Source organism: Taudactylus pleione, unplaced genomic scaffold (genome assembly GCF_031769625.1).
Source record: "Taudactylus pleione unplaced genomic scaffold, aTauple2 ptg000518l, whole genome shotgun sequence".
Classification (NCBI taxonomy): Eukaryota; Metazoa; Chordata; class Amphibia; order Anura; family Myobatrachidae; genus Taudactylus; species Taudactylus pleione.
Genome location: NW_028284920.1, coordinates 6,813,318 through 6,836,994, shown reverse-complemented (window position 1 = coordinate 6,836,994; position 23,677 = coordinate 6,813,318). Strand labels below are relative to the sequence as shown.

The following is a 23,677-nucleotide window of genomic DNA, read 5'->3' as shown; positions in this document are numbered from 1 at the left end:
GCTAACCTTCCCCTCTCCCCAAGTAACCCTCTCATAGGGATGCCTAACCCTAACCTCCCCCCGAGTGCCTAACCCCCCCCTAGTGGTGCCTAAGCCTAACCCCCCCCTTCCACTACCCTAACCCTCCCGGTGGGTGCCTAACCCTAAGTCCCCCCCGGGGGTCCCTAAACCTAACCCTCCACCCCCCCGGGGCTAGATGCTAAGACACCTGGCATTCCTTCATTTGGTATGACAGGTGTCGGGATTTTGTAGTGGAGCTAATGGTAGGCGTCGGGATTTCGACGCCTATCTTTAGTCCCATGTTGGGATGGAAGTGTCGGGATATCGGCGGGCGAAATAGCGCCCGCCGGTATCCTGACTGCATCCCGTAGACAGGCCTCTTCCCTTTTGAATGGTTAATTACATATGTGCAATCACTATGTAGAAATAAAGGAAAGGATGTCTCTTTATAAGTATTAGTATAAAATATATTAATATAGAAAATATATGAATTGTCTCCAGACCTACTGGCTGTATCAACCGTGATACACATGAGCTGGTGTTCTAGTAGAATATACTACTCATATATTATGGACGATTCTGAGTCAAACAAGTAAGTGGCTGTAGTGACGGACGGCGGCGGAAGCAAGATTTACTACCTTATGCTAATGCGGGAATCCATAGGGCTAATGCGGGGTCCATGTGTCTGTGCCACTCACTGATTTTACACCAGCCATCACTACCATCATCATTAATATTGGCACTTGCAGCAGCCCCCATGCTAGGTGCAAGTGATACGTCAGGCACAGGTTTCCCTTCCATACGTCCAGCTCAGAATGACACAGAGCTTCTGGCACATGACTCTAATGAAACTCCCATGACACTGCCACAAGGCAGAGTGGTTCTGTGCGCTCGCATTGTCATTGTCGTCCGAGTTTTGTACCATTCAGAATTAGGGATGTGCGCCGGATTTGGATTTGGTTCTAATTCGTCGTCTGGCAAATCCAAATCCAAATCCAAAGCCAAACTGTGGTGACTGTCTTTGGATTTGGATTTTTTTACAAAAATTTACAAAAAAGCTAAAATCACATAAATTGGGCTTTTTTTCTTCCTAGAGTATTATTAACCTCAATAACATTAATTTCCAGTCAATTTAAACCACCTCACAGTTTAATTATAGTTTTCACCATTACTGGCCAAAGGTTGCAGTGAGCTGACTGGTTACTAAGCGACAGAGCAGCGGCACAGACACCACAGTATAAAGCACATCTATGACACATTGCCACACAGCAGTGGCAGAAATGAAAGGTAGTGCAAGATGGAATGGTCCTTGGGCCCTTCCACCCACCCAGTGGTGTACGGTCAGCAGAGTCACAGTACTTGTATACACAGTGGGCTACGGCCCAAGGAGTCACAGTGCACAATCGGGTGTCAGCGCTGCTCGGAACACCGGAAAATGGCCGCCGCGGCCATTTTCCTGGCGTTCTGCGCATGCACAGTAGACACTAGTGCCCGGAGTCTACTAATGCTCTGGTGGCTGGCCAGCTGCGTCAGTCGGCTGCCGGCCACCAGAGAGAGAGGAGGGGGTCCTGCACGGGGAGTGCACACGGGCCCCCTCCTCATTTAAGACGCCCCTGCATACACTGCTGAATCCAGCCCTGTGTTAATGCCTCCAATATAAAAATGTATTTTGATTTTTATAATATGCTTTTATATTTTCTGTCCGCTTACAAAATTGACTATTTATCGTGTTTGGTCGATATTAAACACGCTGGGCATCGCTGGGATACGCGAGAGTTTTTCCCAATCAAACACTAAGAATCGTGCTTTTCAACGGTTTATGGAATCGTGTTTTATCGTGTGCGAGTTCAGTCATATTGAACTGAAATGAATAGACCTGCCTGTGAGCAACGTTCTGCAGAAGCACTGCACAGATCAGTGTTATCTGTGCAGTGCCTCTGTGCTATAGGTGTAATAAAGGTATAAAAATTAAGAAAAAAAAAATGGCATAGGGTCCCCCCCCCCCCAAAAGCATAACCCCCTCGTCCCCTCCAAGGATCAATCAGCTCTGGACTGAAAGCCTTGGGGTCTTTCCTGCACTCCTGGAGGCGGTGGGTGCAGGGGTAATGGGTTAAATATAAAAATAACATTGTTCTTCACAGGAGGACTACAGATCCCAGAAAGCCTGCCTTGCAATACCTGTAGAGCCACAAGTGCCAGCAGGCCGCTGGCACATGTATCCCCACTGAAAATATTTAAAAAAAGACAGGACATGGACACCATATATTTTAACCCTTTATTGCACATTCACTCACTCATCCGCATTCACACTCCCACTACATACTAATCTACTCCATGGGGCTGGTCGGTCCTCTTGTCAAGTAGGCATCCAGGGGTTTAGGGGAAAAAAAACAATGATTCAGAGGACACAGAAACGCTATATATACTGTACTGTAAATACAGCACTTACCCACAAGGTTGCCTGCACTTGAACCATGATTGGCTAAGAGTCAGACCACTCTTAGCCAATCAGTGGCTGCTGTCATATGAGTGGTCTGTCTCTTAGCCAATCTTGACTAAGGTGCAGGAACCCACAATATTATTTCTATATTTAACCCATTATCCTTGCACCCACCGCCTCCAAGGGTGCAGGGAAGAACCATGGGCTGGGTAGATCTTTGGGAGGGGGGACCCAATTTTATTTTTGGGCTCCCCATTTTCCAAAGATTGCCAGTCCTGGGCTGACTAGTTTGGGTCTAGTGAATGCTTTAGCAGGGGAATCCTACGCTGTGTGTCTTCCTGCTATGGCATTACCACCCTAGCTGGATCAGCCCGGTGCTGGTTATAGTAAAATAGGGGGAACCCCACGTGTGTGGTTTGCCCACTTTTTCTGTATCAGAACGGGTTTAGACGTCCTGGGCTGGTTTTGCTATTGGGGGGCCCCACGCCGTTTTTTTTCTTAATTTTTAACCCTTTATTAAACCTATAGCACAGAGGCACTGCAAAGATCACTCTGATCTGTGCAGTGCTTCTGCAATACGTGCTGCTATTTGAATATTTTATTTTGGCCCAAATTTGCTCCATGTTTGATCGTGTTTGCAAACAGGATTCTTAGTAAATCCTTGTATTGTGGCCCTGATTCATACCCGCTCGCTGCCGTAGGCAGCTCGTAGGGTCTGTGGGCGTGTTTTGTTTTTTTTTCTCAGGCCGCTCGTAAAGCTGTGGGAGACTTCCCACAGATTGTGTGAATGGCCAGGAGGCCGTCGCGATAATCGTGACCATCGGCCTTGCGACGAGAACCTGTGGTAGGGTCTCGGCTACCGCAAGGCCAAGTAGACTTCCTGCTCTAATAGAGCAGGAAGTCCACTACTGACATCAGTAGTGATGTCAGTAGGGCCTCCCACAAACGCCAGGCATTCCTAAGGGAACACCTGCATTTGTGCAGCCATCCCCCCTACCTGCCTACAATACGGGGCGAGCTGTCACTCAAAATCGACAGCCGCCCCATCTTGTAGCGAGCCCAGTAGCGACTGAGCTTCAGTCACTGGATGGGGCTCGCACATGCGCACGCCGGACGCAGTGCATGCGCAGTGGGGAAACATCGAGCTCTGAATCAGGCCCTGTATTCCTACCTATGGACAGTACTTGTGAGTTAGTTCGATGGTGTATTGACTTTAATTTGTGTGTTTGGCCTTGTTTTACAGATAGAATCGTGTTTTACACCTCTGTAAATCTCCATATTTGAAAATCAGGGGAATCTTGCACAAGAATGCAATATCGACCAGACACGATTCTTAGTAAATATACCCTTTGGTAGACCTTCCCTAATTATCTCACCATAGGATAATGCCATTCATATGATCTTATACAAGCAATTACTGTGTGCAAGTTACATTAGTAATTTAGTATAGTATAAAGCGTTAAGCAACTCCTAATCTAAGAAATGCTATATTAAAAAAAAATGCATTAATCCAGTGGTTCCCAAACTTTCTTGAATCACGGCACCCTAGAGTATCAATATTTTTTTCATGGCTCCACTAAGCCAAAAGATTGTTATTGAGAAATTCAGAAAAAAAACGATTAAGTAAATTGTGCTTACCTGTCATCCTTAGGTTCAATTATGTGGTGGTGGACAGGGTTGCTCTTCTGTTTGTCCACATGTTTTTGACGCTTATATTGACCATAAATAGTTTGATTTGGTGCTGGGCCACCAACTTGAGGCACCCCTGAGAAGGTCCCGAGGCACCCGAGGGTGCCACGGCACACAATTTGGGAACCACTGCATCCCAAAACCTTAGTTTCCACTTCCAGTCCTCAGTAGAGCACTGTATATTGCTCCAATTCCAATATTACTTCAATGTATTTCTGCTGTATTTTCATCAGGACTTAACCTGTATTCAATTGTACATTACAGCAAAGGAAGACTATAAGAATTTCCTTTTTGAGGACAAAGAAAAGCCCAGGAATAACCAAGATTTGGAGTCTCAAAGTGAAGGAAATGGAGAGGAACATGCCAATTGCCAGGGGAAAGGAGGAAAACATGGCAAGTGTAAAGGCAATGGAGGAAAGCATGGCAAAGGCCAGGGGAAAGAAGGTAAGTGTGAGAAGGGCAATGGAAAAGGAAAGGCACAGGGGAAAGGAAAAGGACAGGGGAAAGGAGGTGAGCATCAAGAAAATGGTCATGGATTTGGAAGTCAATTTTCCGGAGGAGCAGAATAAGTGAGGCAAAAATAATTCTTGGGTACATTAGGAAGAATAATAGAGTAAAATTAAGTTAGTTAAGATTGGAATTGAAGAAGTAGACAAGGGCAAAGGCAAACAGCCAAATAAAGGAAAGAAAAAGTAAAAATGCCCACATCAAGCATCAGAACAAGATTGTCAGCAGTGCCCCCAGCCCAGTACTTACTTGACCACGCTGGCTTTGGTGCTGTCTGGATCTAACTAGATCCAGCAGCGCGCAGGGCAGGCTCCTCACTTTGCGGGTGATGTCATGACGTCACCTGCGCAATGCATCACTGGGAACGCTGGCCTCTGAAGTGGATGGAGATAAGTACCAAGTAACCAACTTCTAAGTGTCATTTCTAAAGCACAGCCTGTGAAATGACAGTTAGGAGCAGATTGGCTGGTACTTAATCTCCATTCACTTTATCTCAATCCAAGGCTTAGTACATAAGATGACATTCAGTATTTTAGATGTCTCCTAACCATTGGCGCCTATGATCTTGATGCATATCACCACATCACAGCCCCATAGCATTCTTTGGGGGCTTCAGCCGGCAGGCAGCAGTGGATATCTCCGAGATCTGCTGTGGACCACTTTTATGTATATGGGGTTTGAGGCAAACCTCTGAAAACAGCAGTTTTCGGAGGTTGCCTGCATTTTTCAGGATTGACACAATCCCATCCTGAATGTTCATTACCTGGTAGATAAAACAAGTACAGTAATGATGACAGCTGCAATCTCTCACACTGGCCCCCAATTTTTCTTAATAGTTGAAGCTGACTATAAATGACGACATCTCATGTATTCTTTGTTTTAATTGATATGTGATAACATCTTCTTCACCCCTATTGAAGCCTCTCACAAAGGCTGTTATAGCTTGTGTTAATGTACAAACCATCGCTTTTAACCCTACAGTCAGAACACTCTAGCTTTCCGAGCCATCTCTTGAGATTGGACAGTAGGTGTACTCAACTGACCATCTACATATGTCAATGCAAAGCCAAAATATATACAGCATACTGGGCATGTTGTAATATAATCCAGTGTAGGGTTGTAGCCAGGCCTCTTCCCTTAGTATTAGAATAAAATATATTAATATATAAAATATAAGAATTGTCTCCTGACCTACTGGCTGCATCAACCGTGATGCACATGAGCTGGTGTCCTAGTAGAATATACTACTCATATATTATGGACGATTCTGAGTCACATGGGTAAGTGGCTGTAGTCACGGACGGCTGCTGAAGCCAGATTTACTACCTTATGCTAATGCGGGAATCCATAGGGCTAATGCGGGGTTCATGTGTCTGCAAGCGGAAGCCTGTGCCACTCACTGATTTTACACCAGCCATCACTACCATCATCATTAATATTGGCACTTGCAGCAGCCCCCATGCTAGGTGCAAGTAATACGTCAGACACAGGCTTCCCTTCCATACGCCCAACTCAGAATGACACAGAGCTTCTGGCACATGACTCTAATGAAACTCCCATGACACTCCCACAAGGCAGAGTGGTTCTGTGCGCTCGCATTGTCACCCAGTTGCTGCCCCGAATTTTACAGAAAAACATGTACGTCCGAGTTTTGTACCATTCAGAATAGGACGGACATACGCAAAAATGTGTAAACTTCCATCTGCACCTATGCTGTGTGCAACAACTCGCTGTCTACGCCCGTGCACAGGGATACGTCTGACTCAGAATCAGCCCTATTATAGCTTCATGGACAAAACATTATTTTCAGGTCTAATTGTTCTCAACACAGTATAGTATTATTATCCTAGGATAAAGTTTAGGGCGTACTGAGCACATGTGTAATATATATGTAAACGGGTTTCTTTCTAGTTTCTTTTCTGCATATACATCGGTACCATTGACGCACATCGGCCCGTCATGCAGCATATACAGCAGGTCTGACCATCTGAAGAAATTGTAAGGCTCATCGAACGCATTGACTACTCAAGCTGTGTAGGCGATCGCAGTTGCTAATTTATGCACACCCATGAAACGGCCGTCAAACAGATGGGCACATCTGCGTTTTTCTGACCACTCCCCATCACCACCCATAAACGCTGACAGCCTGTCACTCACTTTACGATTGATTCCTTTGTGCTTGCGTAATTGCAATGCAGCTTGTACACATGCGCAATGGCAAATAATCACTTGACTGCTTCCGTATTCGCTGTTACATACGCTGCTGAATCCGGCCCTGTATTAATGCCTCCAATATAAAAATTTATTTAGATTTTTATATTATGCTTTTATATTTTCTGTCTGCTTACAAAATTGACTATTGGGGTAAATTTACTAAGAATCGTGTTTGGTCGATATTAAACACAATCGGCATCGTTGAGATACGTGAGAGTTTTTCCCAATCAAACACTTAAATTTACTAAGAATTGTGCTTTTCAATGGTCTATGGAATGACTGGAATCGTGTTTTATCGTGTGCGAGTTCAGTCATATTGGGCTGAAATAAATAGACCAGCCTGCGAGCAGCGTTCTGCAGAAGCACTGCACAGATCATTGTTATCTGTGCAGTGTCTCTGTGCTATAGGTATAATAAATGGATAAAACTTAAGAAAAAAAACAGCATGGAGTCCCCCCAAAAGCATAACCCCCCGGCCCTTCCGATGATCAACCAGCTCTGGACTGAAAGCCTTGGGGTCTTTCCTGCATCCCCTGGACGTGGTGGGTGCAGGGGTAATGGGTTAAATATAAAAATAATATTGTTCTTCACAGGGGGACTACAGATCCCAGAAAGCCTGCCTTGCGATACTTGTAGAGCCACAAGTGCCAGCAGGCCGCTGGCACATGTATCCCCATTGAAAATATTTAAAAAAAGACAGGACATGGACACCATATATTTTAACCCTTTATTACACATTCACTCACTCATCCGCATTCACACTCACACTACATACTTATCTACTCCATGACGCTGGTCGGTCCTCTTGTCCAGTAGGCATCCAGGGGTTTTGGGAAAAAAAACAATGATTCAGAGGACACAGAAACGCTATATATACTGTAAATACAGCACTTACCCACAAGGTTGCCTGAACTTGAACCATGATTGGCTAAAGCTGCCCATCCACTTAACGATGCGGTAGACGACGGCACGATTACAATGCCGTCGTCTCCAGCGGGGTGAACTGCATACACTGAACGTTCAGACGTTCAGTATATGCATATCAATCATCCCTGAACATGGCAACCTGACGGCGGTCGTCAGGTTGACCGTCATGTTCGGACGATGATTGATGTTAAAAACGACCAGCGAGCGCGCGCATCGCTAGTCGTTTTTAACCTTTTGCTGCCCGATTTGTGGGCGATTACCAAGCGATGGAGCGATAACGACCGTCATTATCGCTTCATTGCTAGGTTTAATCGCCTAGTGGATGGGCAGCATAAGAGTTAGACCACTCTTAGCCAATCAGTGGCTGCTATCATATGAGTGGTCTGTCTCTTAGCCAATCTTGACTAAGGTGCAGGAACCCACAATATTATTTCTATATTTAACCCATTACCCTTGCACCCACCGCCTCCAAGGGTGCAGGGAAGAACCATGGGCTGGGTAGATCTTTGGGAGGGGGTACCAAATATTATTTTGGGCTCCCCACTTTCCAAAGTTATATGGTGGGGAACAGGTTTGTGCTTCTGTTTGTCCAAATTTTTACATTATATTGACCAGAAAGAATCTGATTTGGTGCTGGACCACCAACTTGAGGCACCCCTGCAATTGTCCCACGGCACCCCAGGGTGCCACGGCACACAGTTTGGGAAACACTGGCCTAGAATGTTTCTTAATTATTTATTGGAACAATGATGCACTGTTTTGAAAGTTTCTGACAGTGAACTTTTGATGAACCTGAAATGTTTCACAAATCTAATTTCCCAAGTTACATGATGTCCTTCCCACATGGATCTAATCACATTCGCATTGGATAAGATTAATTCCATTCTTACTATTACATATTATATAATTATTGATTGTATTTTCCTTCATTTCACTTGATTTCAAACTTTTAATACACTTAGATTAATTCAGCCAGGCTTCGCACATCCCACATAAGCCACATCGAAAAATAAACCTTTTGCTTATAATTTTGGTCCTGCCCTGGTGCTTCATTATATAGATATGAAACTGGCCTTTGTGACTAGTAAGACACTGGCTCTGTGTATGTGATATTTTGGGGGCTTCTACATTGTAGACACATTTTTCAGTATGAATGAAGAGGGCTAATTATAAGATTCCCAGGATTCAAGTGGTATTGCTCGTTTGATGGTGGTACAAAATGTACTGCAGTCTGCAGTGACATCTATGTTACATGGTTGTCTCACCAGTGGTATAATAATATATAAATATAGCCCTGTGCTACTACTTTGACCAATCATAAGTCTTATGTGCCTGTGCATATATTAGCCTGTTACTCCTTTATCGAACTTCTGGGGTTAGATAGAAAATGGGTGATGTGGATGGATCCAAATATTTTCTTTACCAATTCCTCCAAACAGTAAAATGTATTTTTCATTTTTCTCTCACACAGAAGTGACCTTCAAAGATGACGCTGGTATCTGCCCTCGTGATTACTTTAAAAAGCACCCAGAGGCATACAAGCAAAAACAGGAATTTATGAAGAAATATGGCTTACCAGATTACAGCAAGCTGGCCAGCTGTTCCGCTAATGGCACATGTGAGGGTAACCTGAAATGCTGCAAATCAAGCTGTGGCATGAGATGTATGAAACCACTCTACGGTAAGCACCTCTCGGGCAAAATATAAAATTTTATCTCTTATTGTTACCCACACAACTGTGTCAATTTCAGACACAAATAGGTTCTTCAATTGTACAAGAGATGAAACTACATTATGCATCTGTAGCGTCTGACTCTGTACATAAGAATTAAGCATACAACACAATTACATAAATACAGTAGACAGTTACAGACATATCTTATACATTTGCATATTAGCATGATTACAACCCACAAATTACATAATTACATACAAGACAATAAGGGGTATATTTACTAAAGTGCGGGTTTATAGAAGTAGAGATGCTGCCCATAGCAACCAATCAGATTCTACTTATCATTTATCTAGCAACTTTTAGAAGATAATAGCTAGAATCTGATTGGTTGCTATGGGCAACATTGCCACTTCTATAAACCCACAATTTAGTAAATATACCCATAGGAGAGAATATAAATATGAGTTTTAAAGACACATTTATAGGCTGGGAAGCTGGATGGAAGTCTAAATGAATGTGGGAGGGAATTCCAGGGGTTGGGAGCAGCGCAGAAGCTAATAGTGGCTAATGAGATGATACTAATAAACAGGGCCGGCTCCTAATTACCATAGGCCACGCCCCATCTACATGACGTAGCAGCTGTAGGAGTCACAGCAGTAACAATTGCAACCAGATGCATTACTGTATTCGCTTTTGGTGACCCGACACTGATACCCCAATTGCTATGACACTACACTCCCTATTCCAGATACTGCGGTATCATGATAATCGGTGATGTGTGTAGCTGCACATTGCAAACATACAACGCTAACAGTTGAATTTGGACCTAGGTCTTGAAGCCACCTAACAAGGATAGCACTGTAGGTTTGTCATCCCCAAAATTGTCTACAACATGTCTAGCCTAGAATTTACAGGTCACAGGGCCTGATTCCAATTTATATAGTATTGCACAGCTGTATGGTAGCAGCGGTGCAATACCGTACAACTAAAATGCAATGCAGCAGGAGGCGCCTGTAGAAAATAGACGCCTCGTGCTTACATCTACAATCTGCATCCGAAGATGCAGCATCCAATCGATGGTCGCAGCAATCGGGTAATCTGCGCAAGCCAAAACTTACTCAGAACAGGTCAACTGGGTCCAGGAAGTCTGTGTCTGACAATGTAGACCCTGGGTGATCCCCCCATTTTGTACAACAGTCTTGGTCTAAATCCCCCCCCCAAACTCTGCAGCAGGTTAGTCATGCTGTGACTAAGGAGGGACTGCAAGCAATGACACAGGACCCATTCTGCACATGCACAGACCCCCAAACATCGGGTTTGCATACCAATCAGAATCAGACCCACAGTACATAAATAGAAATAATTGTTACTTACAGCATATAGCACTTTTAATTCCCTAACACACCATAATTCCTCAAATTCCCTAACACACAAAGGTGCCAAAAGGGGGGGTAGCGAGTACTAATTACCAAGCCCGGGCTTGTTGGAGGGGCCTGGTGGGGGCCCGTGTCGAAGCCGCCCCCTCCCTCTTATCTGTCAACAGCCCAGCATATGCTGCTGTGTGCTGGGCAACAGTGGGAGCAGGGAGACTGCTGCTGCCACTGAGCAACAGCAGTCTCCTCTCCTCTACCTCAGGCTTACCTACCCTCCCGATTTGGTCGGGAGCCACCCGAATATTAGGTGCCGCTCCTGACACCCTGGAATGGCAGGCAAGCCTCCCCACTGCCGCCTAACCCCCGAAATACTAGCAAGAACCCCCGCAGCAGGGGGGCCCGATGACATGATTGGCGCTGAATCGCGTCATGGTGGCTACGCCCCCTGCTTTAAATTGCCTTTTTTTCGGCATTGTGAGGAGGGGGTGGGGCCACGATGATGTAATCGTGCAGTCACGCCCCTGGCCCCGCCCCCAAATCGGCATCCTAGCCCAGCCACGCCCCCCCCCCCGCAGAATGCAGGCAAGTATGCTCTACATGTCGGGGGGAGCGGTCACACCGATCGCTCCCTCCCCCTGATTTGCGCCGGGCTGAGGGACTCACAGCGCCTCCCTCCCTAGCATGCCTCTGCAAATAGGATGTTTGTGTTTTTAAAAGGGCGTGGTCATGACTCTCCGTAATTAGGTCACACCTCCTCGTCAGTAATGGCCCTGACTAAGCCTTGGAGAGAGATAAAGTGGAGAAAGATATAAAGTACCAACCAATTAGCTCTTAACTGTCATTTTTCAAACATTGATGCATAACTCCTTTAGCACTTGCTAAAGGGGTTGTGTCATCCTTTCAGTATCTTAGCAACAGAGGTAATCTAAAACTATCACTGTATGTCCCTAAAAATTAGCGAAGCCTTCTAGGCACTACAGGGTCCCCACGGGGTCAATGTGTTATGTGCATGATAACTACATACTAGTGGGTACATTTAATCAGCAGCCAGTTAAACTACCAGGATAATTTTTGGAGTGTGTGAGCCCAGACATCAAACATGTATCTTTTATATTGTTTATAGAAAAAGCCGGAATAGAAACGCTGGAGCAAATGTACAAAGAAATAGCTCAGGGACCGGTGGATGATGCATATGGTAAGAATATCTATGTTGTGTGAGTGGCTAATGCACATTACATACCTCAAAATCTTGGATTTAGCTAAATTGGGACTATATAAAAACAGTCATTTAAATACCCAATCCTCCCGCTGATCCACCAAACCACACTCACATTTTTGTGAAGTTACCTTTACTGTCTGATAAGCCACACCTACTGTCTGATAAGCCACACCTACTTTCTGATAAGCCACACCTACTGTCTGATAAGCCACACCTACTGTCTGATAAGTTATGCCCCCCCTTGGAGCCTGCAAATCAAATTGTGAGTGTCCCATCAAAATCATGATTACTGATTCATTGTTTTATTCTCCCAGAAATGACGGAGGATGATAAAAATTTAGGAATGTGTCCTGAACATTTCCTCAAAACACATCCAGAGCTCGGAGGACACTTTGAAAAGCACTTTAAAAATAAAACATCACATTCAGATGAACAGTGCAAACATGGCGAGGAGTGTCCTCATAAACCACATGGAAAGCATCCGAAGCATCGCAACTTCACTAAAATGGCTGACTGTTCTGTGGATGGCGACTGTGATACTGGCATGAGATGCTGCAAAACGCCCTGTGGGAAAAAATGTGTAAAATCGGTGTTCAGTAAGTATTCCTAAATTCATAACGTGGATAATTTTTAAACAAGTCAAAAATATTATACATGTATAAAAAAACTAAAAAAGAAGAATACCCAAATAGGTATACACAGGCGCTGGAATGAGCTGTTAATCTAGCAGCTACTATGATATGGGATCGTCACTCCCTATACAATAGAAAACACCAACACAGATAGCAGCGCTATTAAATAAAATTATATAAGCATATAAGCAGATAATAAAATTCAATTCGGTGCTAATAAAATAAACGATAATTTAATTGTTAAAATTGCAAGGTATTCACCATATTAGCTGGGATATAAAGTAAACATATACAATAATAACATACAATCTCACCCACAACTTTAGGTTAGAATGTCCTGATGGTAACGGACTGATTGGTAAGTTCTTATAAAGTTTGCCAAATGAAGAATACGGATATTTATAGCAGCATAGTCCTCCTGGTATCCACTAGAGGAATGTCCCTTGATCAGGTCACTGGGTCTTCAATAATCCATGGGCAACAGGCTGGAATCCGATATAATGTATCTCCTTTATGGCTGATAGCTTTGGCTACAAAGAGCTCAATTGGGACAAATTAATGTGCTTATGTAGACATCCACTAGAGGAAAATCCCTTAAGGTAGTGGATCAGTAGAGTATGTCCTCAAATAATGCGGCATCCATCAACAAGCAACTGGTTTTAGGTGATGTATAGCTCCTCCGTGGCTCAATCTTTATGGCCCCAAGAACTCAATAATAGCAATAAGATGAATCCAGATCAAAGTAGGTGGTGAGAATGGTAATGCAATGAGTCCTAACGCGTTTCACTGCATCCAGGTGCAGCTTTATCAAAGGTGTCTCATAAGTTCCAGAGCTAGTGTTTTATACCCCTCTAAATAGGTTTGTGTTTATACCCCTCTAGATTGGCACCTGATTTCAATTAACAAATACTAAGCATTTCTATTTCACAATATAACACACAAAGAACATAAATACACAAATGTATACCCAAATGGTTAGAAATAGAGACATTAAAAATAAAATTAGAACCTGCGAGTCATACAAGGGAATTTAAAGAAAGAGATCAAATAATAACAGAAAGGGTAAATAAATTGGAACAGACCTTAATTAGAGACAAAATGTAAGAAATTTAAACGTGATCAGGAAGATTATAGGAGTAATTCAGTAAGAACATATAAAAATAAGAGGATAACTATCAACCAGAAAACTGACCAAAGGAGAATAGAAAATCGCTCTCAGTATGGGGATAGATATCAACCAACTCACCCTCACAGATGGGCTAGTAATGAATCAAGAAACAGAGTAGGGAGACAGAGAGTCCTCTCTGATCAGTACTCACCCCGTGATTTCATCAATACATATACCTACCCAGGTTTGGTGAATACCCACACATATAATATGAGTAACACAGGGGCAAGACCAAAAGTTTAAAAATTCCCCCAATCATCTGTTCAAAATAACCCATCAGAAGTTTTATTAGATCAGCGACCCAAAAGACGATACAGGGACTATGTATTAAACAGAGAATGGGAAACAGGGACCCCAAAAAGAAGGAGAAATACAGATTTAGAGGAAGAAGAGGTGGAAGAATCCTGAATTTAAAAAGAAAAAGGAAGTTAGAAAAGGGGAGAGAAAAAGAAAAGGGTGCCACGAATAATAGCATTTTTAATCTATCATCTAAAAAGCTTACTGAAACAGAAATCTCCCTCCTCAATAGAGGCCTTAAATTTTCCCCTTCTGCCATGCCAAATATTTTGGCAAACTTTCTAAGAACTTACCAATCAGTCCGTTACCATCAGGACATTCTAACCTAAAGTTGTGGGTGAGATTGTATGTTATTATTGTATATGTTTACTTTATATCCCAGCTAATATGGTGAATACCATGCAATTTTAACTATTAAATTATCGTTTATTTTATTAGCACCGAATTGAATTTTATTATCTGCTTATATGCTTATATAATTTTATTTAAAAGCGCTGCTATCTGTGTTGATGTATAAAAAAACTGTTAAATGTGTCTGGATACATTATTTTCCTATGTCTACACCTGTGTTAGTTAAACATTGTTATACAGGTTACTGTACCAGAATTATGCAAATTGTGTGTCTTCAGCTTTGTTGAAGTCCCGTGGTTTCCGTTAATCACAACCTAAATTGTTCCTGAAAGATCCAGCTCTACAACCTCTCAAACTTATACTAAGCAGTAAACTTCTCTTTATATCATTTCAGATATTGCCACAGAAAGTGTTATTTCTGTTAGTGATGTAAGAGCTGAAAAAACAGGGCCAACGCTGTCATTAGGTGAACCTAGGCGCCAATGGTTAGGAGACATCTAAAACACTGAATGTCATCTTATGTACTAAGCCTTGTAGAGAGATAAAGTGGACAGAGATTATGGGGTCTATTTACTAAGCCTTGGATGGAGTAACCAACTTCCAAGTGTCATTTCTCAAACACAGCCTGTGAAATGACAGGAGCAGTTTGTCTGGTACTTTATCTCAGTTCACTAACCATTGGCGCCTATGAGCTTGATGCATATCGCCACATCACAGCCCCATAGCATTCTTTGGGGGCTTTAGCCGGCAGGCCGCAGTGGATATCTCTGATATCTGCTATGGACCAATTTTATGTATATGGGGTTTGAGGCAAACCTCTGAAAACAGCAGTTTTCGGAGGTTGCCTGCATTTTTCAGGATTGACACAATCCCGTCCTGTATGTTCATTACCTGGTAGATAAAACAAGTACAGTAATGATGACAGCTGCAATCTATCACACTGGCCCCCAATTTTTCTTAATAGTTTAAGCTGACTATAAACTATGTCATCTCATGTATTCTTTGTTTTAATTGATATGTAATAACATCTTCTTCACCCCTATTGTGGCCTCTCACAAAGGCTGTTAAAGCTTGTGTTAATGTACAAACCATCGCTTTTAACCCTACAGTCAGAACACTCTAGCTTTCCAAGCCATCTCTTAGGATTGGGACAGTAGGGGGCATATTCAATTGGGCGCGAGGTGTAGTGAGGTAAAAAACCTTGCGCCCAGTTTTGGAATACTGGTGCTATACGCGCTCCCGATACCCACGGTATCCAATTTTAAAAAAGTGGTTGCGGGGTTTTCAGCTCTGTAAATTAAAAAAAAATCTTCACTTATCTGCCCAGCAGTCTCCAGTGGTCTCCGCGACTCCCGGTGGCCTCCCCTCTATCTTCTCACTGGAGAGAGGGCTGCTGGGAGTCCCAGGGGCTGCTGGGAGGCTCCAGGGGCTGGTGGGAGGGGCAAGGACTGCTGGGAGATGTAGTTCTCCCAGCGCCCATTCCGGGGGGGCATACGGACACTGGGGGGGGCACATACACCGGGACACGCACACACTTATGCACACACACACACACTGACATACCGCTGCTGCAGTAGTCCGGGACCCGATGCTGGATGAAGAAAGGTGAGTAATTACTGACTAATTAAGCTAATTTTAAACTTCCAATTGCTTAATTAGTCCAAAGGGGGGGTTCTGCTGGAGTGCCAGAGCAAGTCCCACTGATTTTTCCTATAATTATTGATTTTAGGAAAAGTCACACTTGCTCTGGAGGTGCGTGATGTTAATTCTCCTGGCACGTTAAAAAAGAAAAAAATCCACACCTATTTGAATTGCAAAAAACATGCACCTGCAGGAAAAACCTTGCAGGTGCGGGTTTTTTGCTATTCTCGCACACAATTGAATATGCCCCTAGGTGTACTCACCTGACCATCTACGTACGTCAATGCAAAGCAAAAATAAATACAGCATACTGGGCATGTTGTAATATAATCCAGTGTATGGTTGTAGCCAGGGAATCGGTATGTAATGCCGGTGGCTGTTTAGCCGCCGGATCAAATACAGACACCGGAAGCCCAGCGGGTCAAAATCCTGACAGCTGAAGGTAAGTACCCTAACCTTCCCCTCTCCCCCTGTAACCCTCCCTTAGGGGTGCCTAACCCTAACCTCCCCCCCAGTGCCTACCCCTAACCCCCCCTCTAGTGGTGCCTAAGCCTAACCCCCTGTCCACTACCCTAACCCTTCCGGTGGGTGCCTAACCCTAAGTCCTCCCCGGGGGTCCCTAAACCTAACCCTCCCCCCCGCGCAGCTAGATGCTAAGACACCTGGCATACCTTCATTCAGTATGACAGGTGTCAGGATTCCGTAGTGGGGCTAATGATAGGTGTCAGGATTTCGAAGCCTATCTTTAGTCCCATGTTGGGATGGAAGTGTTGGGATATCGGCGGGTGGGATAGCGCCCGCCGGTATCCTGACTGCAGCCCGTAGCTAGGCCTCTTCCCTTTAGAATGATTAATTACATATGTGCAATCACTATGTAGAAATAAAGGAAAGTATGTCTCTTTATAAGTATTATAAGTATTAGTATATAAAATATATTAATATAGAAAATATATGAATTGTCTCTTGATCTACTGGCTGTATCAACCGTAATGCATATGAGCTAGTGTCTTAGTAGAATATACTACTCATATATTATGGACGATTCTGAGTCACACTGATAAGTGGCTGTAGTCACGGACAGCTGCGGAAGCCAGATTTACTACCTTATGCTAATGCGGGAATCCATAGGGCAAATGCGGGGTTCATGTGTCTGCAAGCGGAAGCCTGTGCCACTCACTGATTTTACACCAGATATTGCTACCGTCATACTTAATATCGGCACTTGCAGCAGCCCCCATGCTAGGTGCAAGTAATACGTCAGACACAGGCTTCCCTTCCATACGTCCAACTCAGAATGACACAGAGCTTCTGGCACATGACTCTAATGAAACGCCCATGACACTGCCACAAGCCAGAGTGGTTCTGTGCACTCGCATTGTCACCCAGTTGCTGCCCCAAATATCGGGTAGATCTTTGGGAGGGGGGACACATTTTATTTTTGGGCTCCCCACTTTCCAGAGATTGCCAGCCCTGGGCTGACCGATTTGGGTCTGGGGGACCCTACGCTGTTTGTCTTCCTGCTATGGCATTACCACCCTAGCTGGATCAGCCCGGTGCTGGTTCTAGTAAAATAGGGGGAACCCCACGTGTGTGTTTTGCCCAATTTTCCTGTATCAGAATGGGCTTAGACGTCCTGGGCTGGTTTTGCTTTGGGGGCCCCACGCCGGGTTTTTTCCTAATTTCTAACCCTTTAATAAACCTATAGCACAGAGGCACTGCAAAGATCACACTGATCTGTGCAGTGCTTCTGCAATACGTGCTGCTATTTGAATCTTTTATTTTGGCCCGAGTTTGCTCCATGTTTGATCGTGTTTGCAAACACGATTCTTACTTAGTAAATCTTAGTATTGTATTCCTGCCTATGGAGAGTAATTACGAGTTAGTTCGATGGTGTGTTGACTTTACTTTGTGTGTTTGGCTGTGTTTTACAGATATAATTGTGTTTTTACACCTGTGTTTGCCTTTAGTAAATCTCCATGTTTGAAAATCAGGGGAAACTCGCATCAGAATGCAATATCGACCAGACCCGATTCTTAGTAAATACACCCTTTGGTAGACCTTCCCTAATTGTCTCACCATAGGATAATGGCATGCACATGATCTTATACATGTGCAAGTTACATTAATAATTTAGTATAGTATGCGTTAAGCAACTCCTAATCTAAGAAACGCTATATTCAAAATAAATGCATTACTCCAGTGGTTCCCAAACTTTTTTGAATCACGGCACCCTAGAGTAGCAATATTTTATTCATGGCTCCCCTAAGCCAAAAGTTTGTTATTGATAAATTCAGAAAAAAATGATTAAGTAAATTGTGCTTACCTGTCATCCTTAGGTTCAATTATGTGGTGATGGACAGGGTTGCTCTTCTGTTCGTCCACATGTTTTTGCCTCTTACATTTATCATAAATAGTTTGATTTGGTGCTAGACCACCAACTTGAGGCACCCCTGAGAGGGTCCCGAGCACGGCACACAGTTTGGGAACCACTGCATTAATCACAAAACCTTAGTTTCCACTTCCAGTCCTCAGTAGAACACTGTATATTGCTCCAATTCCAATATTACTTCAATGTATTTCTGCTGTATTTTCATCAGGACTTAACCTGTATTCAATTGTACATTACAGCAAAGGAAGACTATAAGAATTTCCTTTTTGAGGATAAAGAAAAGCCCAGGAATAACCAAGATTTGGAGTCTCAAAGTGAAGGAAATGGAGAGGAACATGCCAATTGCCAGGGGAAAGGAGGAAAACATGGCAAGTGTAAAGGCAATGGAGGAAAGGATGGCAAAGGCCAGGGGAAAGAAGGCAATGGGAAAGGAAAGGAACAGGGGAAAGGAAAAGGACAGGGCAAGGGACAGGGGAAAGGAGGTGAGCATCAAGAAAATGGTCAGGGATTTGGAAGCCAATTTTCAGGAGGAGCAGAATAAGTGAGGCAAAAACAATTCTTGGATACATTAGGAAGGATAATAGAGTAGAATTAAGTTAGTTTAGATTGGAATGGAAGAAGTAGACAAGGGAAAATGCAAACAGCCACAGAAAGGAAAGAAAAAGTAAAAATGACCACATCAAGCATCAGAACAAGATTGTCAATCCCATGACCTATTAGTCTGACTTTTAGCAAACAATGATTCATCTCCATGTAGAGTGAAAAATACAGCATTAAAATGTTTTAAAAAGAAAGGGTTTTGTTGTTCTTATCTACAGTCAGTATACTGCTACACATGTAATGTAATAAGTGAGACTGCTGCAGAAAAACAAAAAGGAGCTTGTACCATTAAAGAGACGATGTAGGGCAGGGGTGGCCAACCAGTCAGAGGCAAAGAGCCCAAAAATACCTGTAGATAAGCTAAAGAGGCCACACCCCATTTTTGTGCGCACGCTTTTGGTATGACAATTGCAGGAGCATTACCTATTTGTGTTCCTTATGTAGTACCCCTGTATTTGTGCCCCTTACAAAGTCCCCTGTAGTTTTGGCCCTTATGCAGTGCCCCAGTATTTGTGCCCTTTATGCAGTGCCCCTTGTATTTGTGCCCCTTATGCAGTGTCCCCTGTATTTGTGCCCCTTATGCAGTGTCCCCTGTAGTTTTGGCCCTTATGCAGTGCCCCAGTATTTGTGCCCTTTATGCAGTGCCCCTTGTATTTGTGCCCCTTATGCAATGCCCCTTGTATTTGTGCCCCTTATGCAGTGCCCACTGTAGTTTTGACCCTTATGCAGTGCCCCCTGTATTTGTGCCACTTATGCAGTGCCCAGGGGCATATCTATAATGGGTGCAGGGTGTGCGGGGAACACAGGCCCCTGGGTCCAGGGGGGCCCCGCATCGCACACCCTGCACCCATAATATTACTTACCTCTCCGAAGTCCCACGTCGGCGCTGGGGTCTGGCGTTGTAAAACAACTGGAAAATGGCCGCCGCGGCCATATTCCCATCATTTGCGCATGCGCAGTACAGGGAAAATGTCCGCCGTGGCTATTTTCCCGGTGACCTGTGCATTCATTATAGACTCTGTGCACACTCTAGTGCACAGAGTCTATTACTCCGGCGCTGGCCGCGCACAGCTCAGTGCACTGCCGGCCGCCGGGCGGAGAGGAGGGGGCCCGTGTCGGAGACTGCACACGGGCCCCCTCCTCTCTAGAAATGCCCCTGGCAGTGCCCCTTGTATTTGTGCCACCTAAAGTAGTGCCCCTTAAGCATGTGCCCCCTGTATTTGCGCCACCTAAAGTAGTGTCCCTTAAGCAGTGCTCCCTGTATTTGTGCCCCTTAAGCAGTGTCCCAGTCCAGTACTTACCAGACCACGCTGGCTTTGGCTATGTCTGGGTCTAACTAGATCCAGCAGTGCGCAAGCCAGGCCCCTCACATCGCGGGTGACGTCATGACGTCACCCGCGCAATACATCACTGAGAACACTGGCCTCTGAAGTGATCAGAGGCTTCTTTAGTCAGTGTTCCCAGTTCCAGTGGGGGGAGCCGCATCTTAAAAACAAAAGAGCCGCATGCGGTTCGAGAGCCACGGGTTGGCCACCGCTAATGTAGAGAATGATACCAAGGTAGTGCACTGGCACAGTGGGCAAGGAACCTCACAGCATGTCCAGCCAGACAGCTGTATTTCTACAAAGGTTTAACATTTGCTAATAAAGGGCCTGATTCACTATGGATCACTATTGCGAACGCAGCTGCGATTATGTATGCAGGTTTTGCTGCGCAAATATGCTAATGAATGCAATCGCAAAGCAGTCGCACAGCAAGCATAGAGACGCCCACTACTGCTATCTCATATCCATAATACCTTGCAGTCCTGCGTATACATCAGTAACATCGGCTCCTCACGCACATTTACAGCAGGTCTGACCTTAATTGCTAACCTCATCACATGCAGTAAGTACTCAAGCTGCGTATGCAGTTGCAGTGGCTAATTTATGCACACCCATGCAACAACGTTCAAACGATAGGCACGCCTGCGTTTCTTCGACTACTACCCCGTCACCATTCCCAAACCCTGACCTCCCATCACTCACTCTGCGATAGCTTTCTTTCTGTGTGAGTGATCACAGAGCGATTACAATGCTAACTCGCACACTGCGATGCATGCGCAGTACGCACCATCGGCCAATCTGCGTACGCTGTTGCAGTTGCGATCCGTGATGAATCAGGCCCAAAGTTATATACACATACATCCTTCTCATTGGCCACATGTCATTATATCATCAGCTGCGGCTTGTGCATGCTAATTTTATCAAATCACACAGGGGCCTATTCATCATCGGTGAATGGCCCGGGAAACCATGCGGAAACACTAGTTTCCGCATATTTTAGTTACCGGGCCATTCATCATCAGGGGTCCGATGGGACCTATGGGAAGGAGTTCCGGGGATGTGAAGAGGGATCTCAGCAAATCCCTCTGCCGCCTTCTCACGGACTCCCTGGCTGCTGTGTGCATGCATGACCTCGGGTCATGCATGCGTAGCAGGGCCGACGGGAAGTAGGTAAGTAACGCAGCTACATCTGTAGCTGTAATACTAACTGAGGGGACAGCTGCTTTTCGGAGCAGCTGTCCTCGCCTTGGATCAACTATCCCCCGCTGTGAGTTGGATACTTAAGTATCCCTCGCAGCGAGATCAATTCTTAATCATCGGAGGCCATATGGCCTACGATGATGAATAGGCCCCACATTCTCACTCTCAGAACAATCAGAGCCGAGGGCCTGATTCAGACCCGCTCGTGAGCGCACAGCGCTCGCAAGTGGGTCAATGGTCCCCCACTGCGCATGCGCACGCCGGAGCTGACTCCAGCATGCGCGAGACCCGGCCAGCGACGGGCATCTCCATCACTATGGGTCTCGCACCAATACAGGGCGCCTGTCGATTATGATTGACAGCTCGCCCTGTTTTGGAGGCGGGCAGGGGGGTTGCTGGCCAAACGGAGGCGTTCCCGAAGGAACGCCTGCTGTTTGGGAGGCGGCCCCACTGACATCACGAGTGATGTCAGTGGTGATCTTCCGACTCGATTAGAGCCGAAAGCTCACTGGGGTTTGCGGGAACAAGACCCTACCACAAGGGTCTCGTCGCAAGCCCCGATGGACGCGACCATCGTGACCATCGCGACCATCACCTAGCCGCTTGCAAAAGCTGTGGGTGGTCACCCACAGCTATGCGAGCAGCCAGGAGGCCGAAACAAAAAAAAAAAACGCTCTTAAACAGCGTCCTGCTCTGAATCAGGCCCCTTATTTGCAAAGTACACTTTTTTTTTTGTATACTACACTATGGCACTAACCATTTCCTTTGTGGACTGAATATACCACATCTGATGGCCGACCATGCCATGCCTTCTTAGCTGTACTGTTTCATGGACTCTTACCTTTGCATTTCTCTGTGGGCCCTCCATTTCTAGGCCGACACTGCGGTGGAGGCAGCCATTTTGTGGTGTCTATGCTTATTTTCTGTCTGCTCAATATATTAGTAACTAGTAACATATGTGTGAAGTGTTTTAAGAGACATGCAGTTTTTCTGATTATTGCCAACCATAAGCACCCTATCGGCAAATAACAAATACATCAATACCTAATGCAGCTAAAACTTAACAAAGTTATCCTAAATATAAACAAGGACGCAGATGTGGCATTAAAAACTGGTCGGCCTTTTTATTTAAAGTATCAATAATGAACTATATATGGTGGTGACTGAAAGAGACAGGCAGTCATCAGGGCTAATATCTACATCAGATGACAACAAAATATTTGCATGGCCAATTGCTCATTCCACTGGCAAGTACCTAGGTCACCAAATCCCCAACCAATACCCCAAGATCTGGTTAGGAAACTGAGGCCGCTTAGCCTGATAGGGCAATCAGCCTAAAGATACATTGAACCCTATTGACAATCTCACTGACCCCTAGGTTGCTGTTCTTTCCCATTACGCAAGGCACCGACTACGAGCCGAGCCCACCACCATAACACAAAAAGTTCACACTAAAGCCTAAAACCTCCTCAAATAAAAGCCATGAAAGAGTTGGTGATGAGTGGCGGAAACCTCCCAAACTAAAATAATTTAGAAAAAAAGGCAATAAATAAAAACAACAAAGATACCCCAACAGTGCCTGGAGTGCAGACAACCCGAGGGGGGCAAGCAGTCAAGACAGCCCCTATGCCGAAACAACCAAGCACCATAATCTCTAAGGCACTACCCTATCAACAGAATACAACACTGGAAGAACCAATCAAACTGAAAGACTGTGAAACAATCCAGCTGCATCAACCACACACCGTCAACAGAAATCCAGACAACAAATAGACCCGGGACAGCGTCATCAAGCGAATCCGGGACTCAGCACGAGTACACAGAGGAGCCCACAATCCAGCCGATCAGACATCAGGCATCGCAACCTGCACAAACCAAATCATGCATTAGGAGGTGGGTTGGCATGATTGAAAATGGCAAAGGACCTGTGAAAGGCTAGTCGTAAAGGAGAGTCGAAATGAACAGTATACAGCCAGAATAAAACAATGACCGTAAAGGCCAAACTAAATAAAAAGAAGTGATAACAGGGT

At 44.7% G+C, this 23,677-nt stretch overlaps 1 protein-coding gene across 1 annotated transcript in view; it reads left to right on the top strand.

Annotated features, from left to right (window-relative positions):
• LOC148501446 (uncharacterized) overlaps nucleotides 1-19,289 on the top strand; it is a 30,157-nt gene extending 10,868 nt beyond the window's left edge. The window contains exons 5-9 of the mRNA XM_088450396.1: nucleotides 4,394-4,573; nucleotides 9,249-9,458; nucleotides 11,949-12,020; nucleotides 12,359-12,640; nucleotides 18,762-19,289. Of these exons, the coding sequence (XP_088306522.1) occupies nucleotides 4,394-4,573; nucleotides 9,249-9,458; nucleotides 11,949-12,020; nucleotides 12,359-12,640; nucleotides 18,762-19,063 (1,046 nt within the window). The 3' untranslated portion in view covers nucleotides 19,064-19,289. The remainder of the gene's footprint in view (nucleotides 1-4,393; nucleotides 4,574-9,248; nucleotides 9,459-11,948; nucleotides 12,021-12,358; nucleotides 12,641-18,761) is intronic.
• The last annotated feature ends 4,388 nt before the right edge of the window (nucleotides 19,290-23,677 follow it).